This window comes from Schistocerca nitens, chromosome 3 (assembly GCF_023898315.1).
Source record: "Schistocerca nitens isolate TAMUIC-IGC-003100 chromosome 3, iqSchNite1.1, whole genome shotgun sequence".
Classification (NCBI taxonomy): Eukaryota; Metazoa; Arthropoda; class Insecta; order Orthoptera; family Acrididae; genus Schistocerca; species Schistocerca nitens.
This window is the reverse complement of record NC_064616.1, coordinates 610,309,533-610,335,470: the sequence shown is the minus strand read 5'-3', so window position 1 is coordinate 610,335,470 and position 25,938 is coordinate 610,309,533. Positions and strand designations below refer to the sequence as shown.

Here is a 25,938-nt window from a genome sequence, read left to right as displayed (position 1 = left end):
TGTTCGTAATTGTACTATAGTGGCCGGCACGAAGATAGGGTTTTAAAGTCCTCTCGCTCGTAAAAATTTAAAAAAAATGGCAACTCTATTTTTAGTCTAGAATAGTCTAGAATATGATGGAGTACTTTCCAAAAGAAAATTCTCACTAGCTGCTAGGGGAAAAAAATGAAAACTAACGTTACAAGAAATTCTGGAGGAAAATAATATTTTACTTCAACCTGTGATAGTAACAGAACCACTAATGTAATTGGACTGAAAAGAAATAAATATACATGAACATCCTCAAAGTTTACAGATGCATATACTGCCTCTTTTATTTCGGAAACATAAAAATATTCTGAGATAAAAAATAAAATATTATATGAGATGTGAAACTGGGCCGACAGCTTAGCGAAAAGTGTAGTCGCTGATTAATTTTCTTTCTGTGGGACTGCGAAGAAACTTCCTGGGAGAAAGTTGTTAATAAACTACAAAATTATTTTTGGTAACATTTCAGACATCATTATTGTATCATATCACGTACAGAGGCAAATTACTTCCGCGATATTCCGTGCGCAGCAGTGCGCCAGTCGTTGTAGGCCGTCGCCAAGAATTTTGTTCGGACGGCTCGCTTTAATATGACCGAGAATATTCCTTACTTCCCGCAAATATTTTACTGGTTGCTAATACATATCATTCGTCACTGCATCCATCACTCAAAACTACGCAAAAGTAATTGTAGTTATTTTGAAGCCAATATTATCACTGAAGTCGAGCAAAATATTTGTTCGAAAGGTTTTGTGAAACCCGAGTTTTATCTAAATTTGCTGTAAGCCTATTATTCTCAGCACGCAATATGTGCTTGGTACACTAAAACCTCATTCTTAATACTGCAATGTTCCTGTCTTGGTTTACAAATTTCGTCCACCATTACAGTTTCAGAATTAAAAACCAAGTTTGCGGAGAAGACAGTGCCTTGAAGTGACTGGCCAGAATAATCAGTTTTATCTCGGACATAACCCTATATTTCTCTAGCCAGCGGATACTATCCTCTGTCATACTGAATTAATACAATTCTACGTTCTAGCTTTTTGTAAAAGTCGTCAGATGTCATAGATTTCTATGCTCTTTTCGGAAAATCAGAATAGGTGCTGGGATTGTTCTGATGTTACTGCAGTGTTTATATACGAGTATACAATCGATACAGAAGCACCAAAGGTTTTGTCATTTTAAAAACTGTATTTCCCTTACTACTAAAAAGCCAGTACATCCTTCTATGAAAAAAGGAGTTAAATTTCGAAAGTACAAGTAAACTGAATGCAGTAAGGTTATATACGAATGTAAAGACATTCAATACAGGATTTTAGGAAAAACTGTCGTTAATTAATGCACAATTTACAGTGTTATTTTGATTGACAGTTACTGACGAGTAAACTAATCGCCACCACTTGTGATAAATTTATCAGACGTCTACTGTATGGGAAAAACATTGCCAGTATGTCCTCTATAAGTGAAATCAACAGACAAACATTTAAATCAAGTCAGCTTTTTACATAGTCGGCACTTACATAAACTGAAAAATCTTCTGGCTCCGTGTCTTCAGATTCACTGTCGTTTGTTTCAGCCAGGTGTATCATCACAGGTTCCACTATGTAGTCTCTTAAACCCTGGTTCAAGAAATCAGTTTCTTGCAATGCTTCTGCGTGTTTTACGCACCTCTCCCAGTCCTGCTGAATAACATTCTCAAGAGCTTCGTGTGTTAGCTTCTCGACATCAGCAAGTTTGAAAGTAGTATTTCTTTTCGCTACTTCTCGCTTTACTTCTGCCCATATCAATTCTATGGGATTATACTGGCAGTGATTCGGTGGTAGGTGTACCACTTGGTGTCCCATTTCGTTTGCCAGTTGATCTAGTTCGTAAATCTTTTTGGCACCTACGATTTCCTCCTTGGACAGGAGTTCAGCCTTCGTTTCATCGACTGAAAATGAAATATTTTTTTTCTCTTTAACCACTCCATAATATCTGCCGTGCGCCAATTCGAACGTGGCAGGTTTTCTATCTGAATGGAGTGGTAGCTGGTGTTATTCCTCACGATAATTGACCCTTCTTCCAGCGCAGAAAAAAATGGTTCAAATGGCTCTGAGCATTATGGGACTTAACATCTGAGGTCATCAAATGGTTCAAATGGCTCTGAGCACTATGGGACTTAACATCTCAGGTCATCAGTCCCCTAGAACTTAGAACTACTTAAACCTAACTAACCTAAGGACATGAGACACATCCATGCCCGAGGCAGGATTCGAACCTGCGACCGTAGCGGTCGCGCGGTTCCAGACTGAATGAAGCGCCTAGAGCCGCTCTGCCACACTGGCCGGCTCCAGCGCAGACAACAGTCGAATAAACCAATTCTTAAAAACTTCGCCATTCATTTCTGAATGGTTATCGGATTGGCAAGAACTTTTCCCACCACGAAAAACAAGTTTGGCCATTGGTACGAACCCTGTGGTTAATGAACCAGCGTGGGCGATGATTAATGGCCACCTCTACTAGTAGGCACTTTCAAACGGCCGTTTCCTTTGGAGTCGTGCCATATATACTTATTGGTGTGGTTCTGTGAAACCCAATTTTCATCCAAGTACACTACAAGCCTGGTGTCTCCAGCACGCAAGAAGTGCATTCTACTCAAAAACTTCGCTCTTACTGCTGCAATGTCTCTGCGTTCCATTTAGAATTTCCGTCCGTCATTAAACTTCCTGAATCGGAAACCAAGTGAGCGTTGAAGAGGAAGAACGCAGGTCTCTGAGCCTGAGTAATTAATTTTTTCACCGAGGTCAGCCTGTATTTTTTTAGCCGTTGGATACTCTTCTCTATCGTAATATCCAAGTACAGTTCTACGCACGAGCTCTTTGTTGAAATCGCCAATGTCGGTTGCTTTCCGTTCACGTTCGTATACCTTTCTTGGGGAATCGAAACACTCATTCATGTCTGGAGATTCTGCCAATGACACAGATTTGCTAATACGGCCTTCGGTTGACTTGGAGACACCACAAGCTTTAGCAGTAAGTTTATGAATTTAGGCAAAATTTAAGTTATTCCTCGCTTCTTCATTGTCGGCCAAATCAGTAAAAAACTTGAGTACATTCGATATGATAATTTTCGATTGTTTACGAATGTCTTTCCGCCCTTTACGCAAACCGACTGGAGGAGTACTACAAGTAGGCCGTTGCTCCTGCAGTGTTGGCCACCACCGAACACACGTCAAAGCACCTTTCTAAAGACAGTAAGACACTGAGATCAGACGAGAACACTCGATATAGCACGGTAACACTGAGCTTTCAACTGCTCTGACCTACCGCACCGCTAACGGTACCTACATGGCGACAAAGCTGAGAAGCGGGAGAATCACAGCCCGCAGCCCCTGCTGGCGGCAGACAGCGGCCGTGACCTTGAGGACTCTACTTTTGTGCCAGTCACTTTTAGAAGAAACAGTGAAAATGCTCCCGACACACCTTACATATTTCGTTTCTTGAGATTGCCAGTCCTGTCTGAAGTAATTAATACACATTGTGTCTTAAGATTAATTAAAGTAGTTCACTGTGTTCTGGACTGATACCAGAAATCACATGTATTTTACCTGTATTTTTTTGCCAACGTGAGAACTTCACCATCTAAATTAATTTGCTTTCGCGTGCAGGCTTTCTGCTGCCCATAACCTTTTCTGTGTGTTTCAGCTCTTTTCAGGACTACCTACAATGTTCGCTGAAAATCGTTCGTCAGATATGTGGGGAGGAAACTGCCAGATTCACGAAGCATTTCCTGGATCGAATGTCATCGTCTTTGATAAAGGTGTGTTGGAAAATTTCTCTTGGCATTTGCATCGTATTTTGATATAAGCTGTTGATCTCGATGTTATCATTATCATTGATCTGTTTGTAAAGGGTGATTTCGTGATGCCTTACAGGGATGATGGAGAAGGGCTACTGTGTGAATCTTAGCAACAACATTATCGGTACAAGCATTCCACTGTCAGTGGTATCAGAACAATTTTTAATTGTAGCTTTCGACTAGGTCGTTTCCGACAAGGTTCCTTACTGACACAAGTAGGCTTTTCCATCATCCCTTAATGTTTGTAACATCATCACGGAATCACCCAGTATAATGCACTAATAACTGATGTTGCTTCTCGATGAATTTGTTAAATACATATATAGGAACACCAAGTCTCGCAACCCGAGGTTTTGTACAGTGCCTGACCAAAAAAATGAAGCACCTAGAATACATGGTTTGATGTCAATGTAACTTCATACGTGTACACAACATATGCGTGTATGTAAGTGATTACAGTTGCACGTCTCTATTACAGGTAGAACGCCCATCAGAGTGCATTACTGTTGTTCGTGTTCAGTGTTGTTCAAAAAATGGTTCAAATGGCTCTAAGCACTATGGGACTTAACATCTGAGATCATCAGTCCCATAGACTTAGAAGTACTTAAACCTAACTAACCTAAGGGCGTCACCCACATCCATGCCCGAGGCACGATTCGAACCTGCGACAGTAGCAGCAGCGTGGTTCCGGACTGAAGCGCCTAGAACCGCTCGGCCTCAGCGGCTGGCTCAGTGTTGTTACCAGGCCTGGTACATAATGGGCGAAAACAGCGTCAGGAGTTGAATGATCACTGTGAAAAACACGGAAGGTACCTCGTTCTCGTCTGAGACAGCGTTATCAGAACCTGACAGACTGTGGAAGGTGCCCTACTGTGAGTCTGCATTTAGTCGGCTGGTCATATCATGCAATATCCAGGTTTTTGGGCCATTCACACGTGACAATGAACCGAAGCTGAGCTGCTGGGGAATGCGAGGGCATGCATGCGCTTCGTCAAGGTTCCAGCGACCACATCTGAACAAACGTCTGAACGTGTACCAAGAACAATTTTGTGACATACAGCACCATTGTTAGAGGACTAGCAGCAGCCGGTCTATTGAATTACCGTCCCATGCGTATGCTGCTTAGCAACTCAAAACAAATGGCTGCGTTCGGAATAGTGCCATGACCTGGAAGCACGAGCTGCTGGCGAATGGCGTCGCATAGGATTCTGTGATGACTTGCGTTTCTACACTACCCGGATGACTATAGTTGGCTAGTTTGGCGGCGATCTCTTGAGAGATCCCACTCTTACAGTATTTTGGAAAGGCGTGACGATAATACTCCTGGCGCCAAGGTGTGGAGAGCCATCGGGCACGATTTCGGGTCATGGCCGGCAGTGATTGAAGGAATTCTGAGAGCGTAACGGTACGTCACGGCATCCTGCATCCTCGTATGCCACCAGACGTGCAACAGCATCGTGGTGCCATTTTCATCAGGATGATGCTCATCCAGACAAGATGCTTGTTTCTATGAACTGCCTATGTTGCGTTGATTTATTCACTTGGCCAGCAAGATCCCCAAACTTGTTTCCAATGGAACAGTGTGAGACGAACTAGGACGACACCTCCGTCCTAGCGCCAATATTCGGAATATCTAGAACTCACAGTTGTGGGCCAACTTGCCTGCCACGGTCTTATGACAACCTTCCGAACTGAATCAATGAATGCATCCAAGCAAAAGTGAACGCAGTGTCACAGTGATAAGTTGGCTGATATTGGCAAGTTATTTGTCAATTTCACTCTGTTTTATAATTACTGAAATAACCTCCTAACTTGTGATGATTCATTTCAATTTCTCCTCCTCTTCTGCGTCCTTCACTTTATTTGTCAGGCAGTGTATATGATGAGTCAAAAACTTCAAGATCGTTGCAGGCTACGAAACTTAATGCCGGCTCGTGGCTTTGTGGTCACTTGACGCGATGAAAAATGAGCATAAGAGGAACAGAGACGAATGGGGAATCATTCTAGGGACGTCGCGGGTCGAAAATCAGGAAATTCGCTGACATAAACGACTGCGCCAAATGGTGGATTGTTATGGCCCTGAGCTTGAGAAAGAACATATCAGAAAGGCGAAGCTTGTCAACAGTTGGCGTGATACTTCGATGGACATCCATGCAAAGAGAATGAAGAAAGATGAAAAAGTTGTTGGACGTGCACACTTCATTGCAGAACGTGGAGGCGGGAGGCTTGCCGCCTATGAAAAGCAGGATAGGCGGCGATCTGTGCCAGACTGACTACAGAGTACAGTATTGGTGTAAGTAAAATTGTTTTGGAGCGCACTGTTCAGGTCACATCTTGATCATGGGGCTCCGCAGCAGAGGGCGCCCATGTCAAACTTACTTTTCGTCTATTGCGATTGCAGTGGGAGCGGGATCATCGACAGGGGGCCATGGCTTCTTGGAAACGTGCCGAATGGTAGGATGAATTACATTTCTCGTCACACCAAGTCGATGATCGTGTCCTGATGCGCCGTAATGCTGACGAACGGCTGTACGAAACTTGCTCCGCCCCATGGATGTGGGCAGATGGGGGCAGTATTATGGTATCGGAGAACGTTAACCTGGGCTTCCGTGGGAGCTGTGGTAGTAATAGAAGGCACCGTGACAGCTGTGGACTATGTCATCCCTTCATGTTTGCTGCCATCCCGGCAGTGATTAAATCTTTCATCAGGATAACTGTCGGCGTCACAAGACCAGAATTGGTCAACAGTGGTTTGAGAAGCATGGTAGTGAACTCGCGTTCATATCTTGGCCACCAGATTCGCTTGATGTGAACCCTATGAAACATATCTGTGATGCTATAGGGCGCCGACACCGCACCCACAAACCGCCGGCCCTCACTTTACGGGAAATGAACGACTTGTGCGGGGGAATCTGGTGCCACATTCCTCTGGAAACCCACCAAAGACTTTTCGAATCCATAACACATAGAATCGCTGGTGTACTGAATTCCAAAGGTGGACGAACACAGTATTAAGCAAGTGGTTATAATGGTTTGTCTCATCCGAAATTCGTTTGTGCCGTAGTTAGGCACAATGTGACAGGGCGTTCCCAAAGTTGTAGCCGTGTATGGCCATTAGTCACTAGGCAGGTTACAAGTTTTCATGACGACTACTTCGTGCATCACAATGTTAGGAAATATCATAAGAGCTACAGTTTTATGTTGTATAGCGTCTACACTTCTATTTACCTGATGTGTCAGATAGTCCGACTTCGTTTTCCCTTTAATTGTCACTGGGTGCCTGAAACAGAATCATTCATAGGAATCTCTATAAATATATCAAACGCTCTCACTTCTTCATCTGAACTAGGACACCATCTCTAATGACCTCGATGTCCCGCCACCAAGAATCGTAAAGTAGAGAAGTCTCATTGAAGCGTTTAGCTATACGCTGTAAGGTCAAATGTATCCGGACATCTATCAGTGGACATTAGTATGGTTTGTGTCACACTTCGTCTTTATGGTGGCTTGAACTCTGCTGAGGACATTTTCAGTGAGGGTTCTGAATATTGGTGGAGGAATGACAGTCCATTGTTCCTCAAGCGTGGAAACCAGAGAGGTACTGGTGTTGGACACTGGGCTCTGGAGCGAAGTCGACCTTCTGACTCATCCCAAAAGTGTTCCATTGCCGTCAGGTCGGAGCTCTCGGCAGGCCAGTCCACCCAGGAATGGTATTTTCAACTAACTATTGTATAACAGCTTCTTCTTTAGGACAGGTGGCAATGTCACGCTGATACAAACAATCGTGTCCTAACTGTTCCTCTACTGCACGCAGTACAAAATGCTGTAAAACGTGTTCATACCCTTCCGCTTTTAGTGTTTTCTCAAGCGCAACTAGGGTACCACACCGTAACCGCGGAAAACACTCCCACACCTCGACGTCGCCTTCTGCATATTTCAGTGTTGGCATTACACACAATGACAGGTAAGGTTCTCCAGGAATTCACCAAACCTAAACCCTTCCATTGGATTGCCACAGAGTATAATGTGATTCATCACTCCAGATCATTCCTTTCTAGTCATCCACTGTCCAATGGCGTCGCTCTTAGCACTGACTACAGAAATATGTGTGTTATGAGTAGCTGATCGTAAGTGTACCCCATGACTTTTATCTCCCTGCCCAATGTCATTGTACTAGTAGGACTGCTGCTGCTAGCACTTTGGAACTCGCAAGTGATTTCTTTCGCTGATTTCAAGCGATTTTACACAACCACTCTCCGCAAACCTTGATGGTCCCTCTCCATCAGTACATGAAGTCTAACTGGTCTAGGTTTATCTTTGGTTGTTCCTTCACGTTTCCGCTTCAGAGTCACATCATCAACAGCCGACTTGGGCAGCTTTAGAAGGGTTGAAATGTCCGTGATTGATTTGTTACTGAGGCGACATCCAGTGACTAGCCCACATTCTAAGTCCTGTACTCTCCTGATCGACCCACTCTACCGTTACTACTTCTCTACATGTAACACGATACTCCTCGCCTCTTTTTACATCGGTGGTACCGCCTCTCGTGACCTCTAATGGTCAGTTCTGCATTAGATAGGGACGTCGGGATACTTTTCAGATAGTGTATCTCCAGTTGTAGCAACTTTAGAGGACGTTTACAGGTCTGATGAGTGTCAGAGGGTAACACGATCGAGGCTCTGTTGTAATAGCATTCGTGCTACTAAACTTCGAAGCGAACGCCTTAGTAAAACTGTAAACAATAACAAGTTACTCTGTGGCATTAAGGAAGCGAGTGGCGTTAGGAGGGCAGTAACTTAACATTGTGTTCTTTAGGACTCATGGCGCCTATACGAGACTTGTTGCGGAAGGATGACAGTAGGGCTGCAACTGTCCTGTGACGAAGATGTATTGCGACAAGCACTGCGCCCCGGGCGGCCTTTATCCTTCCACAGAATGCTGCGTACTTATTTGGACAGCGCGCTGAGGCAAGGAACGAGCTGCCAGAAAGATATCAGCGCGCAGGAACTTTACTACTGCTGGCTGATGCTGAAAACACAAGCAAGCAGCCACAGCAGAAGAAGACAGCCTGATCACTGATTTACTACATTTTCATAATGGCTTCAAATAGCGCTCAATAAATTCCATTTCAGTTAATAATGCATTATAAATCATAGCACTTGCACTCTTTAAATTGATAGGTCATAAAATGGGCGAGCAATTTGCCTCTCTAATTAATTTCTCGAATAAAGACCCGTATCTAAAGCCTTGACAGTTACGCAGATTACACCAATACACAGACAGAGACATTAAAGCAACAAAAAAAATCATAAACGCAGACCACCAACATCGATTTATAGCAATATTCTGGAATGTCTATTGTATAAAGGCATTATCAAATACCCCGAACATAACGACATACTAACACATAAACAGCACGAATTCAAAAAAAATTATGGATTTGAAACTTATGTGGATTGCTTTTAGACTATGCAATGAGTGTTATTGACATATTACATCAAGATCATTCCAAATTCCAAGCTTTCTAGAAGGTTTTTGAGACAATTCCTCTTAAGCGACTTACAATCAAATTGCATGTCCATGGAATATCGTCTCAGCTAGGTGAATGTATCATGATTTCCTGCAAAAAATGTCAGTGCGTAGTAATTGCCGGGAGCTCCCCTAAAAAGTATGACACTCTCTTTGCGTTCTTGATAAATTTATATTATTTAGAAGACAGTTTGAGCTGTACTGTTAGTTTGTCTGTAGAAGATGCCGTCGTTTACCGTCTAGTGAAGTCAGTACGAATTACAAAATGATATAGACACGATATATGTGTTGCGAACAATGGTGATAGACCCCTATCATTAAAAATTGTGAGATTCTCCACGTAAGTACTGAGATATTTCCGTTGAATATTTGTTACATAATAAATAGCACAAATTCAGAAGTTATCGAATCCACTAAATATCTAAGGATTATAATTAGGAATAACTTAAAAGGAACTGTCATAGAGAAATATTTGCAGTGAAATGAAAATAATGACTTCATTTAATTTGCAGGACCTTTAGAAATTACAGATGCACTAAAGAAACTACTTGTACTACGTTTTTCGTCTGATTTTAGAGGAGTAACAGAAGTCACCGAAAACGCTCAAAGAACGGGAGCTCATTTTGTGATATCGCTAACTAGAGTAGAGAGTGTGACGGATTTAATGAATGAGTAGGGATGTAAATCATTAAAACAAAAATAGTTTGCTCTAAATGTAAACGAAAAGTTTTCTCTTCCACATATCAAAATATTTTGTTACCTACCAATTGAGGACGAAAGACCATCGCTATGCCGGCCGCGGTGGTCTCGCGGTTCTAGGCGCGCAGTCCGGAACCGTGCGATTGCTACGGTCGCAGGTTCGAATCCTGCCTCGGGCATGGATGTGTGTGATGTCCTTAGGTTAGTTCGGTTTAAGTAGTTCTAAGTTCTAGGGGACTGATGACCACAGCAGTTGAGTCCCATAGTGCTCAGAGCCATTTGAACCATTTGAACCATCGCTATAAAATAGGGGAAAGTATGGAAATCAAAGCTATCAAGGAAATATTTTTACTTTCCTCACAGGCTATTCCAAAGTGTAATTACAGAGATATAGTTTGAAATTGGTGGCTTCCATCCCCTACCGAGAATTTAAGTATGAACTAAACATTACTGTAATAAGTGGCGATGTGAGAAAGAGTTATACAATCCATTATCGAATTATTGATTCAGAAATACGCAAATGTCTAGAAGTTACACATGGCGTTTTTAGTTGTCATGGTTTATCGTTACATCAGCTGCAAGAGCAGCAGTAGATATGATACTGTCCATGAAAATTCCCTGCATCGAATTCAGGTAATGAAGTTTCTTGCCTGTCTTTCTGCAAATATAAGAAATGATATGGATTTTTCAGAAAGCTCATATACCTGGCAGTATTTTGTCAACGTAGTGAAGCGAGCAACCGAAACACTAAATGTCACACAGTTACTGTGTATTGCAATTCATTGTTAATATTACAGTCAAGGCATAACCTTCTTCAAATTCACAGTAGTGACAGACAGTTGTCTGTGTTTCCACACAGGTAAGGGCTTTGCATTAGCCATAGAGTTGAAGCTTCTCTAATGCGGGATATCGTAATTTTTTTCCGCACTCAGTCTTCATAAAAGGGTTATAATTTAGGTAATTCGTCAAAGTTTACGGCTGCAGCGAAAATATATACAGTGGTGTTAACTGCTGAATTTGTTTTCTTTATTCATTATAATAATTGCTTCAAATGGCTCTAAGCACTATGGGACTCAACTTCTGAGGTCATCACTCCCCTAGAACTTAGAACTACTTAAACCTAACTAACCTAAGGACACCACACACATCCATGCCCGAGGCAGGATTCGAACCTGCGACCGTAGCGGTCTCGCGGTTCCAGACTGTAGCGCCTAGAACCGCAAGGCCTCTCCGGCCGGCTTACAGTAATTCTTAATAGTGATGAATAATGTATCGTTTACTATGATTTATCTTTGGAGTCTGTAAAAGGAACCAGATGTACCTCTAACTCTGCGCACGTTGTTTTATGGTATCCACGGCTTTATAAATTGCATCCACTTCGGTCATGCCTATTTCGTAATGTCATCGACCTACCTTACGATAATCTCTGTTGGTCCATTGACATTGACAGTTGTTTTACAGCGGGTTATTGCATTGGTCCTTTCTTAACTCTTGGAATTCAGCAAAGAACTTCCTTGATCCACCTACTAACCGTTCACTCGGCTGTCATGCCCTGCTGTTGTTCGCATAATTTTCATCGTGGTCATAATTATGTCTTCCACTCCAGGTTGCGTCGTGACCAATGTGTTCGTTTTTCTGACTGTCATATTTACCAACATGGATATATCCATTGGTCACTCAGCAACCCCGAGGTTTTGAATAGCTCTAGCATTATAAGACGTTATACCAGTGTTAGAAGACAAATATGGTAATACACAATGTTGTTAACATTCCATTTCTGAAACACTGGAAGCATGGCTTTTGAATATCCTATGTACTTCACCAAAAGCACCCTAGCCATTGTTTGATGAGCTGTTTATTTATTTTTCTTTTTCTCTGGTTCTAAACACGAAAAATCATCAAGTGTCATATGACTTCATTCCTAAAAAGTACTTTTTTGAATTTTGAATAGACATAGCTCTACTGTTAGCGTCATTGTTTTCTACCTAAAAACTTGCCTTAATAAGTTCTTCCATTAGTGGTTGACGTTTATTTGTGCTAGAGACAAACACTACAGAATCATTTCTAAAACAAAGGCGATCCATTTATATCCCGCATGTATTTCATCTCCTTGCTCCCACTTCAGTGATTTGAAATCTTAGTCTAGATATTGTGAGATTAATTTTGGTGAAATAGACGTTTCTTACCTGAATTTCCTTCTCTGAAGTTTGTTGGAAAAAGGAGAACTGACGTATGTATTTTTCAGTGTAATAGTAGACGTAGAATCAGTTTCTTATTTATAAAGTGCGGTTAATGCCAATATTATTTAAATAATGTGAAAAGCTTCCTCAGTACCTATAAATAAAAGGCAAAGTGATAACTCATGTACATTGCTCCGCTCTATAATTTTCTTGAGAGTCTGTGTATTATCCATTCTCTTATATCCACTTTAATTTTCCTGGATGAATCCAATTGTTTCTCTACGCCGTTGAGGATGATTTTATTGAATACTTCTGATGTTACAGAGAGGTATCTGTTATGCCTATAGTTTTTTTCTTTCTTTTCTGTCCCTTCAAGTTAGAGAACAGTTCCTTTCTGCCGGCAGGAGTGGCCGTGCGGTTCTAGGCGCTACAGTCTGGAACCGAGCGACCGATACGGTCGCAGGTTCGAATCCTGCCTCAGGCATGGATGTGTGTGATGTCCTTAGGTTAGTTAGGTTTAAGTAGTTCTAAGTTCTAGGCGACTGATGACCTCAGGAGTTAAGTCGCATAGTGCTCAGAGCCATTTGAACCATTTTGTTCCTTTCTCGCAAAACTCTCTTATTATAAACAACTCCCGTCCATATCTTTGAAAATTTATTTGTAAAAAAATTTGCTTCCAGCTTTAATTATTTGTACTGAAAAAACACAATCTCACGCCATCTTCGCTTTAGTCAAAGGAATCTTCTCCAATAACGGCGAAAGTTCGTTTACAACGAATTCTCGATAACAAGGCTCTGTTACACAATACGGAGACACCAACATGTGAAATCAACTGACTGTCTATGTTACCACATCACATTTACAGAGAAGCGTACATGAACACGTGTCTCCTCAAAGGCATGTGGGTTATCGTAGGACGTATGTGTGTTATTGACAGCGTTACGAATGGAAGTGGCTTTCTAGTGAAACAGTACCGATGCGATTATACAGCGATTACCAATTAGGTTACGAGAAAATCCCTGTCTTCTACCTTCATCTCCTTCTGAAAGTATTGGAACAACAGGAAAAGATATGACTAGAGATCTTCCATACGTAATGTTCGTCATATTCATTTACGAGAAACACCGATACCTATAGAAATTCTGTGGAGGGACGTGTTGTTCCAACTGAATAATATCTTCTGCTTCATTCACACTCCATTCATTTGTACGTTCATACGAAGTATGACTGCTGGGCATTGCTCCAGTCTCGCGCAGTTAATGTGGAAACACGAGTAAACGCTCTTGAACCTGAAACTTCCTGGCATATTAAAACAGTGTGCCGGACCAGCACTCGCCCCGTGGACCTTTGTCTTTCGCATCAAGTGCTGTACCGACTCAGGTACCCAAGCACGACTCTCGATCCGTCTTCATAACTTTACTTCCGTCAGTACCTCATCTTCTACGTTCCAATGTCACAGAAGTTCTCCTGCAAACTTATAGGACTAGCACTGCAGGAAGGAAGGATATTGTGGAGACATGGCTTACCTGGAGTATATTTCCGGGATGAATAAAAGCTGTGAGGACTGTCTTGAACCGTACTTCGGTAACTTAGTCGATAGAACATTTGCCCGTGGAAGACAAAGGCCCTGGTTTGGCATAAAGTTTTTATTTGCGGTCAGTTTCATATCAGCGCACAGCCCGCTAAAGAGAGAAAAAATCATTCTGGAAGCACTCTTGAACGTGGTACTCCACGGTATTGTATACAACTATTGTATACAGTATTGTATACAAGCAGCAGCAGCACCTTGTCCATTACAAAACCCCTACAGAAATACCATACTGGTAGACTGAGAATTTTTAAGTGCAACATGCTTAAATGATGCAGTCGAGTTAGCCAAAAAATCGCAATCAATGTTGAAAAATTCACTTACGTAATCCGAAGCACAGCTTCACAACCTGGACTTCAAGTTAAAAATGACAGTCGATAATTGAACCCATAGCAACTGGAGTACCAACACATGAAATAAAAACTCACGCCTGCAACCAGCTTTATCTCTGCAACCAACGGAAATTAAACACATGTTATACACAATGTTTCATTCGAAGCTGTGTTTATTACCACTTCCCAAAATGTTGACTACTTATCCTGAAACAATTCGTAAAAAGAGCTTCTGAAATCTTTTAATCCTTGTACTACTGATGTTACTTATTGTCCCCACTGAATCCTTAACTGATGGAACGCGAATACTTCCCAAAGTAAGTTCTTCTTCGTTTTCGTCATATTTTTACTATTTTCAGTCTTTTCTTTAATAAAATTATCATTCCACCTTCTTACATCTTCGCAAAGATGGTTCGGTTTTATTCAGCATATTATTTCATATTCCCATTATCGCTTACTCTAAACTCTAGCCTTCCCTTTAAAAGCTGCCTGTTTCTATCAGAAATGTTCTCTTAATTTGCCTTCATCAAATCTAAAGCTCCCTTTGATGTTTATCTAAGTGAATATATTAAATAAATATCCTTTTAGTCTGAATCTGTATACTGTTCATTTTGTATGATCTTGGTGTTTAATTAATACACGTATATCGTCCCATTATCATATAAATTCTCAGAATCTACATTTTTTTGTATCCTGTAGGTCACTTTGCGTTCGGAAGTGTATAGGACAGCCAGATCTGATAAATATTTTTACTGTTTTATGAATTAAAAAGTTTCAGTTCTACTTCTATTCGGCCCTTGCAATGACCGTTTCTCATTTGTTATTTGCCGAAGATGTTCAAAAAAATGGTTCAAATGGCTCTGAGCACTATGGGACTTAACATAGGAGGTCATCAGTCCCCTAGAACTTAGAACTACTTAAACCTAACTAACCTAAGGACATCACACACATCCATGCCCAAGGCAGGATTCGAACCTGCGACCGTAGCGGTCACGCGGTTCCAAACTGAAGCGCTTAGAACCGCACGGCCACACCGGCCGGCTGCCGAAAATGTCTTTGAGGACAAACATGTTGTTCTTCTCAGAAAATTTCACGTATGTCTGGCATTATCGTTCTTGTTATCATACCCTAAGTTTGCCACAGAAGAAACGTTTCGTATACATCTAGTTATGCCTTAAAACCCCAGTATTAAAGAGATTTGCTAAATCCGTAAAAACTGAATGCGTCAGCAGTGCTACAATTGAACGGTGTACACTAAAGCGAATTGGGATCTTGATTTCAGATCGAGGGGATTTTATAAGCAAAGAAGAAAAAAACAAAACTATTAGTCGTGCTACATGTCGAGGGGTGGTTGGAAGGTAAGGCGAAACAGTGGGACATGTCAATGGCACCTGCCACACATAAAATGTAATACGTTGATGCCTTGTTGGACGGACATTTACTTTCATAGCTGCTTACGGGAATTACGTTATACCAAATCCTTCGTTTAAATACGCCATGAAAGAGATATATATGGATTTACTCAACAAAGAGGGCATTATTTCACCAGGAATTTTGTCTCTCAGTTGTAACAAATGGCTCTGAGCACTATGAGACTTAACAGCTGAGGTCATCAGTATCAGTTGTAACATTACATGCTTCGTAGAAAATGGCTCCTTCAATAAAGTATCATCATTTTAGTTTCTGAAAGGTTACCGCATATTACGGAAATCTTTGTATATGGAAACAAGGTTTACACACTTCCAATCTGCTTCAAGCTTCACAACTACACAATGTCTGGTTTGTTGGGGATTAACTAATTTTAACTACCTTAGTTTGGATGAGTTACCTTTGGTTAGCCAAGATTTAATGAATGTAGGACTGCAGCAGATGAAAACGAACGGAGCGGGTAAAGTGTGACCCCAATCGAAAATTTAATGTAAAGAGTAAATGGTGAGCTAGCGACGGCAACTGCCTTTACAACCACATTTAGCTCTGTGGTCCTGCAAAATTTGTAACGGTTTGATTCCCCCGTCTTCATTTGAGACAGTATGTTCTAATTCCAATGAAGTAGTACTTTATGTGTCACAACTATGGACGTACTACCTTTAAATGCTAATGCTGTAAATGTGGAAAAGTTGCATGTTAAAGAGAGATGTCTTGCTCACCATCACTATGGTATACCAACCACACTACGTGCCATTCTCTTTGGAGTCGATAGTGCACAATGCATTTTGAGAAGAAGAAGATACAGTAAATAAAGCTCATGAAAAAATTATTGTAATCTGAAAATTACAAACAATATGAGGCCATAATACATCGATCGTTTGCGCCTTCATTCCCTTCTAGTGCCCAAACAGAGATGCAACCAAGAGTATGTCAGCTGAGACTACCACAGACATTTTAGCTTGCTGATGCTCCTACTATGGTGGATTTGCTAGAAATACGTCAGGAAGAAAGCGGCTAAAAGGCAGACGGTTAAGTCATGAGAACGTTCGTTATAAGTGCTGTCTGATGAGTCAGAGCTTGACCCATTCAAAAGCGGTAGATCATTTGTGTCTACCGAAGGGACTGTTGGATTCTGGGCCTACGGTTTATCTTACATTACGAATATAAATGACATCTTCCCAACGATGAACGTTTGGCTTTCTATCAGAACCTCTTACTACTCCTCTGAGGACTTGACCTCTCCGTGCAAGACTTTCTCCTGTGTGGCCCCTAGCATGAGGTCCGTTGTGGTGAACACTGATTACGTGTTGACTGTTCGAAGGAACTGACGAAAGCGATGCTCCCACTGACCAGGAAAGTGACACCACCTCGATACGTGGGCCACGCTGAGCGAAAATCACAGCACGATATTCCGCTGCCACTTTCCCTCCTCTTATTCATAAGAAGGTAAATATGGTATTCGGACTATGATTGGTTGGAGCATCACGGTAGTTTACTAGGAATTGGCCTATTGGAGCTGGCCTCCTCCGATTCTGAACTGACTTTTTCAGCCAATTACTGGGGGATCTCTAGTTAAATGCGGATTGAGAAACACAGGAAAGTGTTCTGCAAACGAGTATCGATCCAAGCCCGTTTATATTTCCAGTTTAACGCTCTGCGCCTATGACAGTTCGGCAGATCATCATGTTTATATTATTGTTGCTCTCGTGGATGCTGAGTTGTTTTAAACAAGGAATCCTTTGAGTGCAACGTCGCAAAAGACCAGTGATTTTTATGGCATTCGACGTCCCACATATGCAACCATTGGCTGCTAATGGCAACAGGGGGCGGTACTGGATGTATCCAATGTTGAGCACAGCATGATGCTACGGAGCGTAGATGAACAGCTTAGTCGACGAGTAACACACAACAGTGCAACACCGCTAATGGTGTTGATACTAAGCAGACCAATGGCAACAATAAACAAAGCAAATATTGCGTTATGTCTACAACAACATTTGCCGAAGTTGGAATTTCGTCAGAAAGGAACCCAAGGAATTTCACAGAGTGAGAAAGAGGCGGCGGATGAAGTATTAGCGTTTCTGCAAGATGAGTCAGTAGAATATGTAGTATCATATACGCTCGACTGAGCGGACATTGTACATGAGGAGTACAAAGATGACGATACCTGATTAACAAGTGAAAGTGACATAGAAACATATGTCAAGCCATGTTGTTCGTCATCCTTGTCAGACAGGGAGTAAAAAATCCCGTATCCAGTGAAACGTAGCAAGGAGCGAGTACGAATCATAATTACGTACATAGGAGATCATCCGCAGCATAGTAAAAAAATAATTATCTACATATTTCTAGTAAGTTCGTGTCAATGTGGCCGTGTAGTGCGTAAGAAAAACTATGGATGTTCAAGGGAGGGAAAGGCGCACTTGTTACAAAAACTGATGTTTGCGCATTTAGAGGATGCTTGAAGTAATGTACAGGATCTGCATGATAGTGAACTCTTACTTCATGCACATCAAGTTGCGAGCGACATAGATTACAGTGATTTCAAAGGAAACAGTGGATGGCTGCATAACTTCAAACAGTGCTACAGAATTGTAAGACGTAAGGTAATGAAGTTTCAAACAAAGCGTCCACTTGACGATACATAGCAAACTGCGGAATCGGCTCGAAAATTTGTAGCTGAAGTACGCAAACTTATCCCATCTTTCAATAAGGGATTCGTTTTCAACTCTGACCAATCGTGATTTGAAGAGAGAATGCATATGAAAGGAACCCTGGGAATTAGAAATACCAAGGAAACTGTATCAAGATACTCTAACGTCAATTCCTTACAGCATTCGTATTCGACTATACCGAGTGTTAATCTAGATGGTAAACTGGATGAGAAGTTATTTATTGTGCTGTGAGAAGTTCGATGTGCTCTGCCTCCTACGGCTCCTTCTCGTGTGCGTGATGTTGCACGGGCAGGACAACTTACGTCACAGAAAAAAAAAAAAAAAAAGTGGGAAAATGAGCATAAGTGAAATTTAACTATGATAAGAGTACTTACTTTTGCTTCATTCCTGGTCCATGTATAAAAATCACCCTCCCTTACAGCCAAATATCCCTCCTGAAAAGTGTGTGACGTAACAGCTCATACCATCTGGAAGCACTGGACAAATTGAGCCTCTGGATGTTTGTTTCTTCCGTGCCTATAAAACGTATTATCGCATTATCTGCAGCTGTGCCTTAGAGGATAGTCATTTTCACGATAAGCTGCACGACAGACTGTTTCTCATTCAGTTACGTGCCATCAAATTCCGTCAGTTCTTATCACCAAATGACTGTATATGCTTTCTTAAAGTTTAGTTACCTAGTTGAACGTCCTGTACGATTAGTAACTCTCAAGGAATTCGCCATCGATCTTGATGGTGCGAAACTCTGTGATGACAGTGACGTGCCATTTTCCCTTTTCGTTCAGTGTTCATGGTGCTAGTAAGCGGTCTTTCTCTCTCTCTCTCTCTCTCTCTCTCTCTCTTTTTAGCATTTCTTGAACGTCGACGGTGTCCATTTTGTGAGGTGTAATGCATACATCTAATAGAAAGTAGATCACTGCACCTCCCGGACACTCATTTTCTGTCACCCTCCTGATGCACATGGTGAGTCATAATTGTTAACACAGCACTTTCGAATGAGCCTTACTAAAGGTTGAACATGGGACCTCGCACTCGAGGGGTTCCTTGTAAGTGCGTTTCACCTGGTCCCTTTAGGACCAGAGGAAGTTTAATGCAATTAAAGCCTTATGTTTGTGTAGTATGAGCAAACATTATGTTAAATATAGGTTCAAATGGCGCTGAGCATTATGGGACTTAAACTTCAGAGGTCATCAGTCCCCTCGAACTTAGAACAACTTAAACCTAACTAAGGACATCACACACATCCATGCCCGAGGCAGGATTCGAACCTGCGACCGGAGCGGTCGCGCGATTACAGACTGTAGCGCCTAGAACCGCTCGGGCACCCCGGCCGGCGTTAAATATAGGTTTACTAATTACTCTCACAGTAGCAAACTCCGAATTTTTTGCTACTGAAGTCATAAATGTTCCCTTCAACGATTGCTTGATTGCGTAGGGCCGTTAGATACTGACTGGCTTTAGGGATAACTCTAGTGAATTTCTCTGCCATTGGCTGCGCAGTGTCTCCTCCGCTGAATTCATACTTCATTATATAATTAACGGGAGAATTTCGTTCTTGACAGAAATTCTTCTAATCATGGCACAAACAATCGAACGGCGGTACATGGTTCTTACTATCCGAGAAGTCGCGAGGTTCTCAGCCGATCATCACGTTTATAGTTTTAATGCTGTCATGGCACTTTAACCATGACGATGAACATCTTAGTACTCTGAGTGCGTGACTTGCGCTCCATCCCTGGTTTGTAATGTGGCACTTTTAGTCCAGATCGCTGCTCTGACGACTCTGGAGCAGCTCCATCAGCGTCTTGATCGATCGTGTAAGTAAGATGATCCAGCCATTCCTTGAAGTTGTCTCGATCTTCAAAACAATCCGTTAGCTGCATACCGTCCAGTTCGTCTTGCAGAACATCCATTCCGATGTCTTTCTGTGCGATACTGCTCAGTTTGCCACTTGTATCCAGTACTGGATATTGTCACTGGAGAGAAAATCGTTGACAATATACCACTCAGAAATTTGGGTGAGCGCAGGAGAACATATTGAGAAATGGAACACGGACGATGCCATTGTAGTGAGAATTTCCGGACACTACCCGTGTTCTGAAGATATAAAACAAACGATGTAAGGCTCTCAGTATCTTGATTCTGAGGCAGGAGATAGTAAAACCCTGTACAATATTATGTGCAATAACGGTACAACATAGGAGAATGGAAAGTGCAGATGTGCAAAAAGGCATTGAAGGCCTCTCATTGTGGGAGTTTGTATAATATACATGGATTACATAGTCCTCTTAAATGGTACAAAGACCCTGACGTCTGCTAGCAGGATTATGTGAGGAAGACATGCACCCCACCCTCTAAGAAGCAAATTGTGGCTTATCGTCACTTCGACGACGACGTCATTTGACGTGGAGCCTAAAATCTGATACAACGAGGATGACGGGAGGAAATATACTATTTCTTGTTAAAGGTATCAATCAAGAATTTACATGCCAGTGCTGTTCACTAAAGTCACCTTTTTGTGAAGGTTATATTCATCTAGAGCAGTGGCTTCAGAAATTGAAATTTTTTTTAATGATATGAAAACAATTGTTTTAAAAATCCAGTTCCTCCAGATGGATTATCAGTCCACTATTGTTACACTGTAATGTGTCAGCCATATTAACCGTGAGCCAATTGTCATCCTTTTCCTCTATCGATTCTTCGAGTAGAAAAGACTGTGACATCAGGGCATATATTGAGAATCTAACAGTCAAGAAATTTCTCACAACTTACAGGTACAACAGCTTCACGCGCCATGACGAAAAACTTCAAGTGAAACTTGGAAACACAAAAACGGAGCTTGCGCTCGAAAATACGTATAGGAAATAAAAACCGAAATATAGAGCGCTAACGGGCCTTTATTCGCAAAACATATCCCTTCAATCCAAAAAATTTCGAGACTTGATTAATAAAAAAACATAGAAAAGTTAATATCGTGGTTCTATTGCATCAGGTGTTCTACATAGTTCCCCCACCTCCTTCACCCACGCCCCACCTCACGCTTGAGTACAACGCACACAACGTTCACACAACTATGCGGAACTGTTAGAAAAGTCCTTCTTTGGAATGTTGTTCTATTCGCGCGTCACGTGCGCGCCTTCTTGGGACTCGGCGAGCCACCAAAAACCCATTGTCGTTTTGAGGTAGGTTCGTATTCATAACACCAAGTCTTGCGAATAAATGTTGCCTACATGTTGCAGTTCAATAAAGTGGCGGCAGGCGTTCACGTGTCGTTGTTTTTGAACAGGAGAAAAGGTGTGCGGGACGAGTTTTGCACACACTTTACCCTTCTTCGAAACATCCTGGAAAATGTCTTAAAAAGTTGATTTATGGATGTTCAGTTCGTTGCTCTATCGTTATTTGTGACACATCAACACCGATACACTACTGGTGCACGTCCACTACTTAACACTGCCTGCTCATAGCTGCCTGGTCGAATGCTTATCTCTCGTTTGTAATTTCGAGCTGCCATCTAAGTACTGCGCTGTCGTCGCTTGTACGTCAGTAAGGAAATCAGTCTCGGAGCTTTTTGGGTGGATGGTGTATCTTTCTCTGCCACCAAAAAATTGTTATAAATTCGTTAAAATTTGCTGCAGTAAGTTGCTTCAGCAGCTCAATGTACTTCTTTCAGTTGAAGTTTTCCTATATGCTGAAAAATTTGGAACGTGCTATCATATTTATTGCTGGGCTGCTAATCTGGAAATGTGGAGCTGAGATCTTGTGTGTGTCCGCAGATCCACTGTGAGCAGTATCCTGTGGACTCCCTGGTGTGTCGCGGGCCAGCCGATCCGGAGAGCGCCAAGAGCAGCAGCAGCAGCAGCAGGAGGCAGCCACACGCAGCCACGCACTCCTTCCTCTCCCTGGCCACGGCACCAACTGGCATAACCTGCATCTCTCTGCTTCTTGCCGTCATTTCCAGATTCTAAATCTATCCCTTGACCTAGTACTGGACTTCGTACACCGGAAGATCAACTAATCTATACGACCGTCACTTTACCTCCTGGTGGCAACTCAGTAGTTGCACTGTATATAAGAGCAAGCAAAAACTTTCGATACTTGTCCCACCCAGAATAATTATCAGTCACAACGAGATTATCTGTGTAAGCACTTAGTGCTTTTGTAATTAGAACACCACCTTCCGTCATCTCACGAACGCGGGAAACAAAAACGGTTGATCGTTTCTGTATGTCAGCTTTCTTCGCATCAGCGCTAGATTCTAGAATTATCTTGCCACTACTCCAGTTAATAACGGTTTCGTACACCCTTCAAGCGACTGCCGTACGGTGCTGGAGCTCTTCTCCCAGACTGCCGTGCTATAGTTTCACCAGTAGTGTGAACAGCTCACAAAAAACGAAATTTGGTTCCAGTAATTTAGCATTAGTCATAAGCCCTTCCGGAGCTTCATAAGCTATGAAACTTGTAGTGTGTCTCTCCATGGCTTCAACGCAAATGATTTCGTGGCTGCGTTTTTGAGATGTTAAAAAAAAACTGATCAAATATATAAGCTAAATTATGTAACTTGGACACTGAAACATTTTGTAAACAGTAAACAGCGAATGACTGTACGCGAAGAGGCAAGTACTTTTCTGTATTAGTAACACCTGTATATTTTTTATCTAACGTTACACAAAGCAAAAGATCTGTTTTAAGGGAAGGATTAACTTTTGTTAATGAAATTCTAAATCTCTTGGACAGATAATTTCACTGACAAAATGTTCGCGGAGGGTTGCAGTGTGTTTTCTTTTTTCAAAAACTAGTTAGACAATTATCTAAATGCGCGACAGGAGGTATCCCCACCACAACGCATCGTTTTTAGCATCCGTACCGAGCTCTGTTCAACGATGTTTACAGCTACAGTAAATGAGATATAAAGACTTGACCCCTACCTTGGATCTTCTATTTACAGAATTACCTATTTATTTTCGGGAAATTGTCAACAAATCACTGAACATCTCTTTCCGAAACGTTTCGAATGCCAATAAAGAAAGTGAATGATTCCATTAAAACATAGTTGCGTCAGTATTTCCATAGATACAAAAGACAAAAACGTTAAAAATACAAGAAATTACTTGCTGAAAACTTATTTTCGATGCCTAAAACAATTTTCGAATTATGTGAGATGTCCATGTCATGCTGTACACGGTCAGTATCAACGACTGAATATCTTATCAGCCCTTGTGAATTTTCCAGGTAAATTGAAGTCAGAAACACATGAGCTTTGTGCTGATAAGAAATAATCAGATTCAATAATGTGGAGCCGATATTATCAACAATGAAGCAGAGGAAAGTTGTGATGAGAAGCACGTCTAATACGGCGAAACTTCGACGGTACCATGACTCGCTCCACTTCCTCGTGAAAGGGGTGATACTGCATTTTGTAACAGTAAAATCTCACACAATTTCAATGAGTTTATTAACAACACTGGGCCTATTTTATTTTTCGGGCAATGTAGAAGGACTCTTCTTCGGTATATCCTTCTTCGGTATATCTGATTTACGATAAGGATTGACTGGGCGCTCTCCACTTTCGTCTGACCTGTGTATCTTTCTTAATCTTCTGCCACCTGTGTCAATTTTTTATGCAGTAGAACATGCCAAACCTTCTTCTTCCTCTCCCTCTCTACCCTGCAATCTTTCTTTCTATGACCTTTCGTTCCAGAAAATTTAATCGTAATTTGTTCTAGCTAAAATGATTTCCCTATTCTTATCACTTTCACCACTATCCTCCTATTCTTAGATGTACTTCTTCATTTTTTATTCTGTCAGTCCGTTTAACTTTTATTCGTGTCTCCGCAACATCATTTAAAATAACCCAGTTTTCCTGTTTCTTTTTGCTTGTCCATGAGTCACCGCCACCTAAAACCGCACTCCAGGCAAAACATGCAACCAATCTCTTCCTTAGTTCTTTGTGAATTTCTTTTAGCCCCACGCATCAGAAATATTCTGCTTCCATTCGCTATCACTAAAAGTGGTCGTACATCCTCCTAGGATTCTCTGAAGGCTGATTGATCATCTGCCTTCTTAATTATCTTTATCATTTCTCCTTCTAGCGTTGTGCCTCTTGCGTTTTCTATTCCTGTGTAGCGTATGCCAGCTTACTAGTCAAAACAGTGAAAAACGTTGACGACAAACGAACCCATGTCTAAAAAAGACTTCCAACATCCGTTTTATCTGTTTCCTCGTCACCAGTCTAATGTAAATTACCTATATCAGTCTACTGTTCCTCTACGAAAATTTTTAACGTCTGGTGGAGGATACTCATGCCAAACATATCAACTGCCTTTTCACAATCAACAAAACAAGTGTACATATATCCCTGTTAACTTCTAGCATTATTTGTCCTGAAATCTTCAAATACGAATGGCATCTCGTTTTTCTTTTCCTTTGGCTGATGAAAAGTAATCCTGCCCTAAACTTTACTCAGCTTTTCCTTTGTACAGGCCTGCATATGATCTTCCTAACATGACATATGAAATTTATTGTCGTATAATCTGATACATGCGAGTAAAATGTTCTAACATCGCGGCCTATTTTGGAACATTCTGGAACAAAATTCACTGAGTTTACTCAGAATATATACTTGGACAGATTCTAAGTAAATCTATGTCAGTTTTTTTTTCTGTCTCTTGTAGTTGCCACGCTACTAATTTCTGGAACCTCGTACGAGTAGACTTGTAAGGCCTTGAACATAGTCAGAACTTATGTCAAGGTAAGAATGTAGTTTTAAACGAACATTTGTAGTTGACGCGGTGATTTTCTTATACAGACAAATAAAACATAATTTCAAGAGGGTCTGCTACTGACAATTGTAATTTTCCATCATTTCGCTGTAGTAGACTACCTCTTGAAGAACAGCCCAGTAGGCGATAACACGGTTACACCACAAACAGCCAAAAGCAATGCCAACTAAGCTGACGCAGAGGTGATTATCTTGAACAGAAATTAGACCTGGAGATGACGCATGTGTGACATGGATTAGAATTCTGAACCGTGTGCAACGCAGACTATACTATGTTTTTCGTAATCATTACGTCGAGATGACTCAATAAAATAAATGAAGACGGAAACGCGAACGTTCACTGATGTCCTCATAAATCTTTGTTCGTATATATTGAAACCTGGATGCGTATTCCACATCTTGTATGATATATGAATTACAAAGTAATGCACTGTGTAGTTACAACTAGATATTGTTCAATATTTTAAAATTAAAGCTGTATGAAGAGATTCATACGTATTTTGTGAACTAAGAGAAAGATAATCTTTTAAAATTCTACTGTATTTCTTTCTTTTTCTTATGAAATTTGCATCTTGTTTTATGTCACTAACTGACTTTTTCACATCATTCATAAGAGACTGTTAAACGCTTTGCTGATAGGACAGAGGGGCTTCATATTCCCAATAACTATACCATTTTTGTGAGGTTCCATTAATGTCGTGTGTTTAAATTACACAGAGTGTAACAATTATTAACGCTAACATCGAAGCTGAAACATATTTTTCTTATATTTTTCTCGTGAATTTATACCAAAGGTCTCACCATTTCAATTTAAACCAGCATATAATGGGTGCTGGTAGTTAATTTTCGTTTGTAATTGTCTTCG

General features: G+C 41.3%; 1 protein-coding gene across 1 annotated transcript in view; it reads left to right on the top strand.

Moving 5' to 3' along the window:
• Positions 1-22,260, top strand: part of LOC126249358 (uncharacterized) — a 122,010-nt gene extending 99,750 nt beyond the window's left edge. The window contains exons 5-6 of the mRNA XM_049951010.1: positions 3,711-3,825; positions 22,069-22,260. Of these exons, the coding sequence (XP_049806967.1) occupies positions 3,711-3,825; positions 22,069-22,260 (307 nt within the window). The remainder of the gene's footprint in view (positions 1-3,710; positions 3,826-22,068) is intronic.
• Positions 22,261-25,938: the final 3,678 nt, after the last annotated feature.